Source organism: Rhincodon typus, chromosome 15, assembly GCF_021869965.1.
Source record: "Rhincodon typus isolate 14 chromosome 15, sRhiTyp1.1, whole genome shotgun sequence".
NCBI classification, from domain to species: Eukaryota; Metazoa; Chordata; class Chondrichthyes; order Orectolobiformes; family Rhincodontidae; genus Rhincodon; species Rhincodon typus.
The window spans coordinates 50,348,985-50,362,008 of NC_063346.1; the positions used below are offsets into that span (position 1 = coordinate 50,348,985).

A 13,024-nucleotide genomic window follows, 5' to 3' on the forward strand; every position below is an offset into this window, starting at 1 on the left:
CTGTGTGCGTGCGTGCGCGCGCGCGCATGCGTACCTGTGTGCGTGCGTGCGCGCGCGCGCATGCGTACCTGTGTGCGTGCGTGCGCGCGCGCGCATGCGTACCTGTGTGCGTGCGTGCGCGCGCGCGCATGCGTACCTGTGTGCGTGCGTGCGCGCGCGCGCATGCGTACCTGTGTGCGTGCGTGCGCGCGCGCGCATGCGTACCTGTGTGCGTGCGTGCGCGCGCGCGCATGCGTACCTGTGTGCGTGCGTGCGCGCGCGCGCATGCGTACCTGTGTGCGTGCGCGCGCGCGCGCGCATGCGTACCTGTGTGCGTGCGCGCGCGCGCATGCGTACCTGTGTGCGTGCGCGCGCCTGTGTGTGTGTGTGTGTGTGCGCGCGCGTGAATGTGTAATTATACCAGTGGATACTTCCGCAAGGTGACGCCCCTAGGTAGGGGTTTTACGACACTGCAGTACATGGTGCGGACAGTATAGTTATAGCCTGGGAGCTCAGATTTGAGCTGTCTGGTGGGTGGAGACTGGACAGGTCTTGCCTCTGATGCCCACCATGTTCAAATAGCCTGCCATCACCTCCACTGGCAATGCCATGAGTTGTGAATGGAAAATGAGTGATTAAGGTAAAGATAACACAGTACGGAGCTGGATGAACACAGCAGGCCAGGCAGCATCAGAGGAGCAGGAAAGCTGACGTTTCGGGTCGGGACCCTTCTTGGGTGGCTTTATAGGGTCTGACCATAGAGCTGTTCACATTCTTCCTTTGCACTGTGTGATCTAAGCACCTCACTGTTGGTCATGTGTTAAGAGTTTAGAGAGGGGACACAAAGGATTGACAAGAACCATTAAAGGAACGGGAGATTTCAGTTGCATGGAGAGATTGGAGAAGTTGGACTTGCTGTCCTTTGAGGTGAGAAAGTTGAGCGGAGATTTGGTGGAAGTCATGAGGGGCTGGACAGTGGACAGTGGGAAGAAACTGTTTCCAATGATGAGAGGATTGAAAAGCGGGGAATAAAAAGTGAAGATAATTGAGAAATGACACGACAAGGAAGTGAAGGGAAATGACTGCATATTATGAGGGTCAGGAGCAGGAATGCATAAGGTAGGATTGTGCAGGTGGATTCTATCATGATTCTCGAAAGGGACTGTGGCTACTGCCTGAAGAGAGGAAATATGCTGGGCTATGGAAACAGGCAGGGGTGTTGGACTGGCCTGAATACTTCCTGCAGAGGGGGTTAGTAATGCTGTTGAACATCGAGGGGCAAGGCTTTGACTCAGATGGTCATTGCCTGCGCTTGTGTGTCACGCACGTAATTTACTTCTTACCTGCCCAAGCCTGGATGTTGTCCTGTCTGTGGACATGGACTGTTTCAATATCTGAGAAGTTATGAATGGTGTTGGTCAATATGCAATTAGCAGTGATTACACCGACTTTTGACATTACACTGCAGTTCCATTGGGTCACCACCAGCTAACAGGGACCCATGATTTTGTCTTGTACAGATTCAGAAATTGTCAGAACTGATTTGATTGGTGTCTTAATGTGTCCTCACACTCAGGAATACAGAGATCCTTTTGTTCTAAGATAAATTCTTGTTACAATGTTTACTTCTGATTGCTAGCTGTTCCCTATCTTGTTTAGAAGCAGTTGAGGAACAGAATGTGCCCATCAGAGTTGTCCGTGAGTCAATGCTTGTCTCTCTTTCGCATGTCATCGAAGTCCCTTTAATTTAGCAGTTCATTGGCCAGTTACTGCCCAATGGAGGGAGGGTACAGGAGGCTATGGGAGCCTGACCCCACTGCGGCTTAAGCTTGCAATTAGTCTGCCCCACAATATCCATGGGACTGGGAGGGGGCATAGATGGACCCGAAAGCATCTGGGGCTCCCGATCACTGTCCAGTGACCCTGCTGGAATGTGAGCATCAAATGAGGGCACTGTCGCTGGGTCCAAATCCTGGAGTTCCCTCCCTAATGGCATTGTGGGTCAACCCACAGCATGTGGACTGCAGCGGTTCAAGAAGGCAGCTCACCACTACCTTCTCAAGGGCAACTAGGGATGGGCAAGAAATGCTGGCCAGCCAGCAACGCCCACATCCCATGAACGATTAAACAAAAATGTTCATTCCCACAGTTTCCTTATGTTTGAGTATATAATGAAAGGAGCTGTAGTTGGATCATTTCTCATTTTGAAGTGCACTTTACTTCTGACTAACTCTTCAGTATCTTTGTCTACTTTTTAGACACCACAATAGCAGTTCATACTGCTGTCAAATGGACTATCCCTGTGTGTTCATGATGAATTTCCTCTAACAATCTCTCTCTAAACCTTGATGAAATAATGACTCTTAAATCCTTTAAGACTCCTTAATCCACACTCCGTTCATTTTTGAAATAATTTCCCAACATCACACTCTTTAGGCCATCCATTCATGATATAATTGAACACTTTACTGAGCATCTTCCTAACTTCTGTGGTCTCTGTTCTCAGGTCCCTTTGCTTTCAAAATCCTCTCAATTTTCTCCTGTGTTGGGTGGAGATGTTCGCCAATTATTTGGTGACCTGGGTATATCGCATTTGACGCCAGGAGGCAACACGTGTGTGTTAGCTTTGTTGTTGTATTCTTGACATTGTGACGTTGAACCAAGTGCTAAATCAATGCGCTGTTCCTCACAATACCGTTCAGGGATCACATAGTCAGACCAAGGGTCAAACTCCATCCAGCCTCTTGGTCCCAGTGAACTGATCCCATGGGATACTCAGTGACTGGAACTTGCTCCACCAACCCACCCTGAGCTGTTGGTGTTCAAAGCTCATTGCTGCCCTGTTTCAGTATGGCCTTTACACCTCCTTTGGGGCTGTGAAGCTTGACACTTGCAGTGCACTTAGCTGAATGCTGGTCGATTTCAGCCCATTGGTTTGTGGGATTTCCTGCCTTTGTTATCCTGGTGCATGCTGGGAGCACATATCAACAAATTACCTTCTTCCCTCGACCATCCACGTTCTCTGGTTTCTACGTGTCTGTGTCAACATAATCGGAGGCTGGGGCGATGTGGAGTATTTTCGGCTAGCGTTGACAAGTCTCCGTCTGAGCGCGTGAAATGGAGAAAGTGACGATTTGAAGCAATTCTTTGGTATCGTGCAGTGAGATGTTTCAGCGCTGCCAGCTGTTAGCTGAGCGTAGAGCAGTGCTCATTCTCTTAGCCCATCAGCCAGTTGCCAGGAGACCTAGTATTGGTGACAGTGCTCGAGCGGGGAACGATCCTGAACAATCTCTCATCTGTTGTTGACAGCAAGGTTGCTCACCACGTGCCTGAAGAAGGATTGGGAGAGGGGAGTTGAGGCTGTTAAACAACATAACAATGTTTACATTTTTATTTATCTCTTTGTAGAACCAAGGCAGAACACAAACCAAAAGGAAGTTGTAAAGTGTGAGTAATTTTATTGCACCATTTGATTGGTACCTGCTATTACATGCTGGAAGATTTCTGTTCATGAGCTGATAGAGTCTGTGAGACCTGATGAATTCACTAATCCTGGTTAGAAACATTGAAAATAGGAACGGGTGTAGGCCACTCAGCCCCACAAACCTGCTCCACCATTTATTATGATCATGTTTGATCATCCCACTCAATACCCAGTTCCTGCTTCTCCCCGTGTCCTTCGATTCCTTAAACCAAGTGCTATATACACTCCCTTCAAAATCATACAATGTTTTGGCTTTGACTGCTTTCTGTGGTAGAGAATTCCACAGGCCCCACCACTGTCTGGGTTCTGAACTAACCGGGTCTCTTCGGTAACCTGCACTCCCTTCTGTCTCCAATTCTTTTTGACAATGTTTATAGCCTATCTCATGAGTGAGTTGGGCTTCCTCAGTTTCTTCCCACATGCACCACATTGACGAATCTGATCCTATTCAAAATTTTATATATTTGGGAGACTGCTTTGAGACGATCTTTTAGTTCTTGGTTCATCGCTGGACCAGACCGATATAGGCCAGGGAGCTGTGAGCCCCCTGTATCTCAGCCCAACTCTCTGATAGAAAGAAACTGTCTGGTTAATTTTCCAGCCACTCCTAGCAATGCTTAGGAAGAGGTGGTGAACGCAGCTCACCATCACAAGATGTCATTTCAAATGTACGTGTCTCAAAATCTATCTTGGTAATGGCCACCAGTGTTTGAGGGGGCAAGGGTGAGGAGGGTCACCTTTCCAACCAGCGTCTGTGCTTTAAGATCCCACCAAAGTTGGGAACATCACTTGCTTCCACCAAGGGAACATTGGGTGAGGCAGGACTGATGGGGACACATTGGCTGGATGCCTCACCTCTGTTGCACAGGATGTGCAACCATGCCCACTCACTCCACCCCAAGCCCCGTCTCCCCCCCACCCCACCTCACAGGATGTGGTTACCTCCAGGGCCAGGACGCTAATGAAAGTGCTGCCACCTGGTGGAACGGACGGGTTACGGATCCATTTGAAGTCGTGTTTACCAGAACTATATTGGCTATGTTTCGTTAGGACCTCATTGACTGTAAAGTGGTTTTGGACATCCAGAGCTTGTGGAAGGTGCTACATAATCGCAAAGTGTGAATACTACCTTGGCGTAGCAGAGCTCGTCATCTTTTACTGTGACCCTGTGCTGGGAGAAATCTCATTCCTACCCCTTCTCCTCCGTCACAGTGATCAGTGTGAAGTCTCCCTCTCTCACCATCTTCTACTGCCTTGAATAGGAGCCTTCGGGATGTCTCCGAGCCATCTGACTGTGTGACACGTGGATCAGTGAGGTGCTTCCTTCAGATACACACACAGCTGTCTCTCTTGGCACGGCTCTTTGTGGTCCCGTTACCTTGGAGCAGCGAATGACCGTGAATCTTGCAGCCTGCATTGTTCATTCTGCTTTGCAGGGCTCACTCTGTTGGCTGGATGGCTGGTTTGCAATGCAGCGTGATACCAACGGCATGGGTTCAATTCCTACTCTGCAGCAGAGGTTACCATGAAGGATTGTTCCTCTCACTGTATTGCCTAATGGATGGTAATCCTCAAGTTAAACCATCACTGGTTGTTTCTCTCTAATGAGAGAGCAGCCCTATGGTTTGGTAGGACTTTGATGACTTTTTGGAATGTGATGCGTCTATGACGGAACTTGCTATTAGCCTGTTTTTTTTTGTTGTTTAGGATAATCAATGACTTAGTTTAGAAAAACCCAGAGATTGGAAGTTTTTAAGTAGTTTTGGAGGAGAGCTGACTGTGGCCAAGAACACCACATAGTTTCTGTTCTGGAAAGGATTAGAAACCAGCTACCTTTACAGGGAACAAGTTATTTTTGTAGGGAGTCATTTTGTGCAGCATCCAGACTGGGAGAATTTGGTTTGAAACCAGCACACTATTAAGTGATTAAGACATTTTAAGCCTCCAGTTTTGTGAGTATCCTCGTAAGAAGACTAAAAGAATAACTTTGAACTTCAAAGTTCACTGTTCAAAACTGGGAAGAATTAGTTGAGCTGAACAAAATGAATTGAAACTGTCGAGTTATGGTGCTGAGGAAAAGATGAGATGCCATTTTAAATAAAAACCGAAAGAACTGCGGATGCTGTAAATTAGGAACAAAAACAAAGTTGCTGGAAAAGCTCAGCAGGTTTGGCAGCATCTGTGAAGGAAAAAACAGAGTGAATGTTTTGGGTCCAGTGACCCTTCCTCATGTCATTTTATTGTGTGCATTAAGTTCTTTCAAACTATTCTATATTTAGGTAGCTTTGTTTTATTTTGCCATATTTTTCTTTTATGCAATTAAATGTTAAAAAAAAATCTGCAGCCTTGTCTATTTACATCTCAGTGAATGACTACCACATTAAAATATAAAAATATATGATCTATCGAGCCAGATCTGACGTGTCCACGATTACCATTATGTAGGATCATAACAAAATTTATTTGTTGGATTCTTTTTGCCCTGTTTTAGTTTTTGTCTTTCCCTCTGGTTGCAGGTCCTCTCTCCATTCCTACTTCGGAAGAATGTATGACCTTAGCCGACTTGGTCAACAGAGACTGGAAGATGATTGGTAGAAGTTTGGAGTTGACCGAGGGTGATATCAGTACTATCGATGCTGACTATGATATAGATGGCTTGAAGGAGAAAGCTTACCAGATGTTTCAGAAGTGGATACAGAAACAAGGGAGACATGCCACTCGAGAAACATTATTCAGGAAATTTAAGTTGATGGGGCGGTCCGATCTGGTGATGTACTTGTGCAGTTGATGCTGCGATAGGTTTTTAGACTTGCTGTCTGTCCTCGTTTATAATGAGTCCGCAGAACCCATTTTTAACTCCTTGTATTTTCATTTCATGTCAAATGGATGTTGCACCTTGTGTTTACAACCGGTGCATGCGTGTGAATGAGGAATGGAAAAGGTTGCCTATCTTGCTTGGTGTTAATGGAAGTGGAATTTGTCCCAGGCTTCTCAAGTAACTCTTGGCTGTAAACAGATTCAAGGAATGGTAATGTTTCAGCCAGCAATAGTCTCACATCAGGGGAGGTGAGATGATGGGTTTGACCTAGGTCTCAGCTCTGCCCTGTGGAACTGGATCCTCAGCTTTCTGACCCCCAGACCACAATCAGTGAAGATAGATAACTGCACCTCCTCCACAATAACCCTCAACACTGGAGTCCCCAAAGATGCGTCCTCAGCCCCCTATGTGCTCCCTGTAGACCATGACCATGTAGTCAAATTCCAAATGAATGCTATCAACAAGTTTGACGAAACTACCGTAGTAGGACAGATATCAAACAACGACGAGTCAGAATACAGAAAGGAGATAGAGGGCTTCATGTCATGGTGCAATGATAACAAACTCTCTCTCAATGTTGGCAAAAGTAAAGAACTGATCATTGACTTCAGAAAGAAAGGAGGAGAACACACCCCCATCTACATCAACGGAGCTGAAGTTGAGAGGGTGGAGGCTGTCAAGTTCCGAGGAGTGACAATAACCAACAAATTGTCCTGAACTTGCCACGTAGATGCGACAGTTAAGAAGGCACAACAACGCCTCTTCTTCCTCAAACGGCTTAGGAAATTTGACATGTCCATAAGGTCCCTCACCAGCTTTTACTGATGAACCATAGAAAGCATTCTATCCGGGTGCATAACAACTGCTCTGCCCAGGACCGTAAGAAACTACAGAAGGTGGTGTGCACAGCCCAGGCCATCACAGAAGCCAACCTCCCATCCGTGGAATCCATTTACACGGCTCGCTGCTGCAGAAAGGCTGCCAACATCGTCAAAGTTCCATCGCTCTCCTACAACCTCTTCTATCAGGCAGAATATATAGAAACTTGAACACACGCACCAACAGGTTCAAGAACAGCTTCTTCCCAGCTGTGATTAGACCGATGAATGGACTCTGTAACGTCAAGTAATGTTGATCTTGCTTCATGCACCTCCTGTGCAGTGTATTCTGAATGCCTTGCTCTGTCTAAGGACCCTGTGCTCTGTATGCTCTTGCTTGCTATGATCTGCCTGTACTGCTCACAAACAAAGCTTTTCACTGTACTTAGGTACACGTGACCACAATAAGTCAAATCAATACAAATCAAATCAAATCAAATCAAACACATCAAGGCTGGGAGTGTGGAGTATTGTTAGAGATGCTGTCTTTTGGATGAGATGTCCAATTGGGGCCCTATCAGTCCTTTCCAGGAACAAACTTATTCCGTGGCACTATCGGGAAACGGACAGTGTTGACCCAGTGTTGTCCTCAGCACTGCTCCCTCTCTTGATTGAGAGTGGGACCTTTGTAGATTGACTGCCAGTTTCCACCAGTCTGTACTTCAGAAGGAATCAGTTGATTATGAAGCACTTTGGCATGTTCAGTACATAATGAGGTTCTCCAGAAATGCAAGCTCTTCCTTTTTAGTCGGATTTACATTATCTTGTTGTATTATATTCATTTCCCCTGTTTAAAGTTGCTGTTGAGGCACTGGAGGCAACTGGCCAAGTTTGAGCAGATATCGGCGACAGGAGGAAACTCAGGACTCGGTGTACCATGAGGTGCCTCTGTGTTTGTTTTTCCTTTTGTCTAGAGCCAAGCCTGTGGTCAGGGCACTACATTGTGAATGGTGCAGGTCTGTGAGGGCCTATTGCACTGACACTTCCCTGAGAGTTGCTGGTTCTGCTGCTCAGATCAGCTATTGCTCAGATCCCTGCTGTTTCACGTGGCAGCAGTGGTTGCCTGCTCCCTAAGCGTGGCTAAACATGAGATTGAACAGTGGCAGAAGAGACAGTCTTAACACTTCTGAGACCAAACTCCATAAGAAATAGGAACAGGTCTAGGCTGTTCGGCCCCTCGAGCCTGTGTCACCATTCAATAGGATCATAGCTGAACTTAACCTTTCTCATGTCCACTTTCCCTGTATCCCTTGACTCCCCCACTGATCCAAGAATCTAAATATCTCAGCCTTCAATATACACAAGGACTCTGTGTCTCCACAGCTCTCTGTGGCAAGGCATTCCAAACATTCTCAATCCTCTGAGCAAAGAAATTCCTCCTCATCTCCGACTTAAATTGGCTCCCCTTTATTCTGAGACTGCTTGCTCGTCCTAGACTGTCCCATGAGGGGAAAACACCCTCTCAGCATTTACACTGTCCAGCCCTTTAAGAATTCTATATGTTTCAGTGTGATCATCTCTCATTCTTCTAAACTCAAGTGAGTAGAGTCCCAACCTGTTTAGCCTTTACTGGAGACAATCCTTCCATCTGACGGGTCATCCTAGTGAACTTTCTCTGAACTGCCTCCAATGAAATGATACCTCTCCTTAAATAAGGGACCAAAACTGCTCTCAGTACTCCAGATGTGGTCTCACCAGCACCTTGTTCAATTGCAGTAAGACTTCCCTACTCATACTGCAACCCCTTTGAAGTAAGGGCCAACATTACATTAAACTTTGATTATCTGCTTCACCTGTGTGCTAGCTTTTTGTGTTTTCTGACAAGTCCCCCCAAGTTCCTTTGTGTTGCAGCTTACTGTAGTTTTTCTCCATTTAAATAATACTGTTTTATTCTCCCTTCCCAAAATGAACAACTTTACATTTTCCCACATTAGACTCCATTTGCCAACTTTTTGCCCATATACTTAACCTATCAGTATTTCTCTCTAAGCTGTTTGTATCCTTCTCTCAACCTGCCTTTCCACCTAAATTTGGCTACATTTGCTTCCTTCCTCCGAGTCATTAATCTACATTGTAAACAGCTGCAGTCCCAGCACTGATCCCTACTGGTTACAGGTTTCCAACCTGACAAAGAACCCTTTATCCACACCCACTGTTTGAATAGGTGTGTCACATGGCCAATCTGACAATCCTCTGGTACTTCGCCAGTATTTAAGGATTTTTGGAAAATTATAACCAATGCATCCACTATCTCTATAACTACCTCTTTTAGGATTATAGAATGCAAGCCATCAGGGCCAGGAGACTTATCTGCCTTTAGCCCCATTAGTTTGACTAACACTACTTCTCTAGTGATGGTAGTTAATTCCTCCCCCATATTCTTTAGTATCAATGGGATGTTTGAAGTATATTCCACCATAAAGACCGATACAAACTATCTTGTTTAACTCCTCTGTCATTTCCTTATTTCCCATAACCGTCCCCACAGATTCATTTTCTAAGGGCCCACTCAGTCTATTGTAATACACCCCCATCAACGTTCATGAACCTCCCAGTGATAAAAGCTTTATTTTCAATTTTGTTGGTGACTGGATAATTTTTTAATGCTGCAATTTATTAAGGTCTGTCATACACTGCCTGGGAGGGTAGAGGAAGCAGATTCAATAAAAGAGAAATATTTAATGGACTTTTATGGACATCATTTCAGTGAAATGATGAATGTGAGATAAATTTCTCTTGTGCTGTTGTATTCTGTGTGAACTCTTGATGTAAAGTTCTGCTTTGGGGTCCTCTTGAGGATTGTCCCTGTCTCATTATTAGTCACGAAGCATAACTTATCCCACAGGCTCTGAGCCACGTCACAGCTTGTTCAAAATTGTTGACAAATCACTACCACCCTCTGATTGTAAAACCGAACATTTTATAAAACATTGTAATAAAAAACTTGCCATTTTAGATCGTCATTCTTTATTGGGAAAGATAAAGGAAGAGTTTGCTTCACTCAGTCATAAAGAGTGCAAAGTGAGGGTGGTATTTACGAAATGAGCATGCTGAATCAAAAAGCCATCTCTGGCTGGCTTTCTCTCTAGTTCCGAGGAAGGGTCACCGCACCTGAAACGTTAACTCTGTTTTTTCCTTCACAGATGCTGCCAGACCTGCTGGGCTTTTCCAGCAACTTTGTTTTTGTTTCTCTCAGTGGGAATGGAGCCATCCAAAAATGGTCCAGTGGAGCTTGTGGACAGCAGAGGGAGACACTTCCATGAGAACCATCCCGAAATTTATAGCCAAGTCGAAGAGGATCAGAACGGATGGTAGCTGATGACCAGAGAGGATTTAATCTGGGCTGTTGGCCACAGCACATTTGGAGCTTTGTGAAGACTGGAAATTGAAGTGGGATTCACGTAGAAAGAGAAGACAATGGCTCGAAGGGGGAACAGCGCATTTAAGGGCCTTTGAAGAAAGGGTAGGATGGAGAGGAGAGCCTGAGTTGAGAGCTATTCTTTTACAATGAGGAGGGGTGTCATGATGATGTTGAAGAGGAAGGAGATGGTGCCTGTGTAAAATATTAATGATCTTGAGTAGCATTGGGTCAAGGAAGAGAGTTAATTGTCTAACCTCTCATTTTGAATCTGATTTTCATTTTTAACCTTTAACTTTAGTGTGTTTTGTGCTTAGAACCAGCTCTTGCATTTTGAAGGGACACGCTGTTCAAAGTACTTTACACATTAGTGTGATATCCTTGATGGTAGCACCCTGTCAATGGTAAAAGCCACTTGTGTTGCTATTGCATAGTAACTCTGTGAAACCATTAGGTTTCTGTTGCTGCTGAAATTCAGAGTAATGTGGTATCTGAGTTTGTGTTAGTGTGATCCTCAGTTTGTAGCCATGCATCCGAAAGACTAGAGCATTGTGCTAAACAGCATTTCCCTTCAGTTGTTCACAAAAAGCAAGGTATTGACACAACCAGTCAGTGTTTGCAACACTCACAACAAAATGGCCAACATTAGATGTGATGCTGCAATTGGACAGAAGTTGCTAAACAATCCTGAGAGCGCTAATAATTATGAGCTGCCAATTGAAAATTGCCAGTTATGCTTGAGGTGTGGCCTACTTGCACCTACTGGAAACTACATATATTAATGCACAGAACATAAGAACATGGTGCAGGCCATCTGGCCCATTGAGTCTGCACTGCTATTCAATAAGATCATGGCTGATCTTCTTGTAGATTCAGTTCCACATACCCGCCTGCTCCCCATAACCTTTAATTCCTTTACTGTTCAAAAATCAATCTATCATTGTCTTAAGATCATTCAACGAGGTATCCTTAACTGCTTCACTGGGCAGGGAATTCCACAGATTCACAACCCTTTGGGTGAAGAAGTTCCTTTTCAGCTCATTCCTAAATCTACTGTCCGCTATTTTAAGACTATACCCACTAAAGAACATGTACACGTGTTATCTGTTTCAACTTGTAGAAGGATTTGGACAGGTTAGGAGAGTGGGCAAAGAAGTGGCAGATGGAGTACAACGTGGGAAAGTGTGAGGTCATGCACTTTGGTAAGAAGAATAAAAGCATGGACTATTTTTTAAAGGGGAGAAAATTCAGAAGTCTGAAGTGTAAAGTGACTTGGGAGTTCTAGTCCAGGATTCTCTCAAGGTAAACTTGCAGGTTGCGTCAGTAGTTAGGAAGGCAAGTACAATATTAGCATTTATTTTGAGAGGACTAGAATATAAAAGCAGAGATGTACCTCTGAGGCTTTATAAGGCTCTGGTCAGCCCACATTTAGAGTATTGTGAGCAATTTTGGGCCCCATACCTCAGGAAGGATATACTGGCCCTGGAGCAGGTCTGGAGGAGGTTGTTGAGAATGATCCCAGAAATGAAAGGTTTAACATATGAGGAACATTTGAGAACTGTGGGCCTTTACTTGATGGCGTTTCGAAGGATGAGGGGGAATCTAATTGAAACTTACAGAATACTGAATGGCCTGGACAGAGTGGATGTTGGGAAGATGTTTCCATTGGTAGGAGAGACTAGGACCCCAGGGCACATTCTTAGAATAAAGGGAAGACCTTTTAGAACGGAGATAAGGAGAAACTTCTTCAGCCAGAGAATGGTGAATCTGTGGAATTCATTGCCACAGAAGGCTGTGGAAGCCAGGTCATTGAGTATATCTAAGACAGAGATAAGATAGGTTCCTGATTGTCAAAGGGATCAAGGGTTACAGGGAGAGAGCGGTAGAATGGGGTTGAGAAACCTATCCGCCATGATTGAATGGTGGAGCACTCGATGGGTGAATGGCCTAATTTCTGCTCCTCTGTCTTATGGCCTTAAAAGGAAAAGGTGATAGCTGTACACAGAATGATTCCTCAGGACAATAACTTGACCAAGCAATGTCATCATACCTGGTTTAAATTTAAACAAATCTTGGCGGCTAACTGTCGGTCACAATTTTGACTGGCTCTTCACTCAATGAAATGCTGCCATGTTCTGCCTTTTGCCACACGTGTCCTTATATATAGAATAGGTGGAGCTCAATGCAGACCTTATCAGAATTGTTTACCTTGTAAAGCAGCATCCTTCAGATGGGACTTGTGATTTCAGGCCACTTCACCCACATTTTCAGGCTGTCCAATGCGGAGAACATTTTGCTTTTGGTAGCACCTGAAGACAGGATAAAGCTACCAGCATATCACATCCAACCAACTGTAAATGGCCCAACATGGAAACTGGCAAGATCCAAAATCTGGCACAGACTCCATCCTGAGATTGCTAGTTTCAAGACATTGGATCTGGATTTCACGGAATAAACAAATATCTTCCACTAAACTGATGAGTTTGTTCTCCAATGTATTTTAATAT

At 44.9% G+C, this 13,024-nt stretch overlaps 1 protein-coding gene across 2 annotated transcripts in view; it reads left to right on the plus strand.

The window, feature by feature from the left end:
- Window positions 1-6,857, plus strand: part of LOC109911619 (receptor-interacting serine/threonine-protein kinase 2-like) — a 22,896-nt gene extending 16,039 nt beyond the window's left edge. The window contains exons 10-11 of one of the 2 annotated variants that reach the window (XM_048605524.1): window positions 3,388-3,426; window positions 5,980-6,857. In XM_048605524.1, the coding sequence (XP_048461481.1) occupies window positions 3,388-3,426; window positions 5,980-6,251 (311 nt within the window). In that variant the 3' untranslated portion in view covers window positions 6,252-6,857. The remainder of the gene's footprint in view (window positions 1-3,387; window positions 3,427-5,979) is intronic. The other variant, XM_048605525.1, reaches the window with a different exon arrangement.
- Window positions 6,858-13,024: the final 6,167 nt, after the last annotated feature.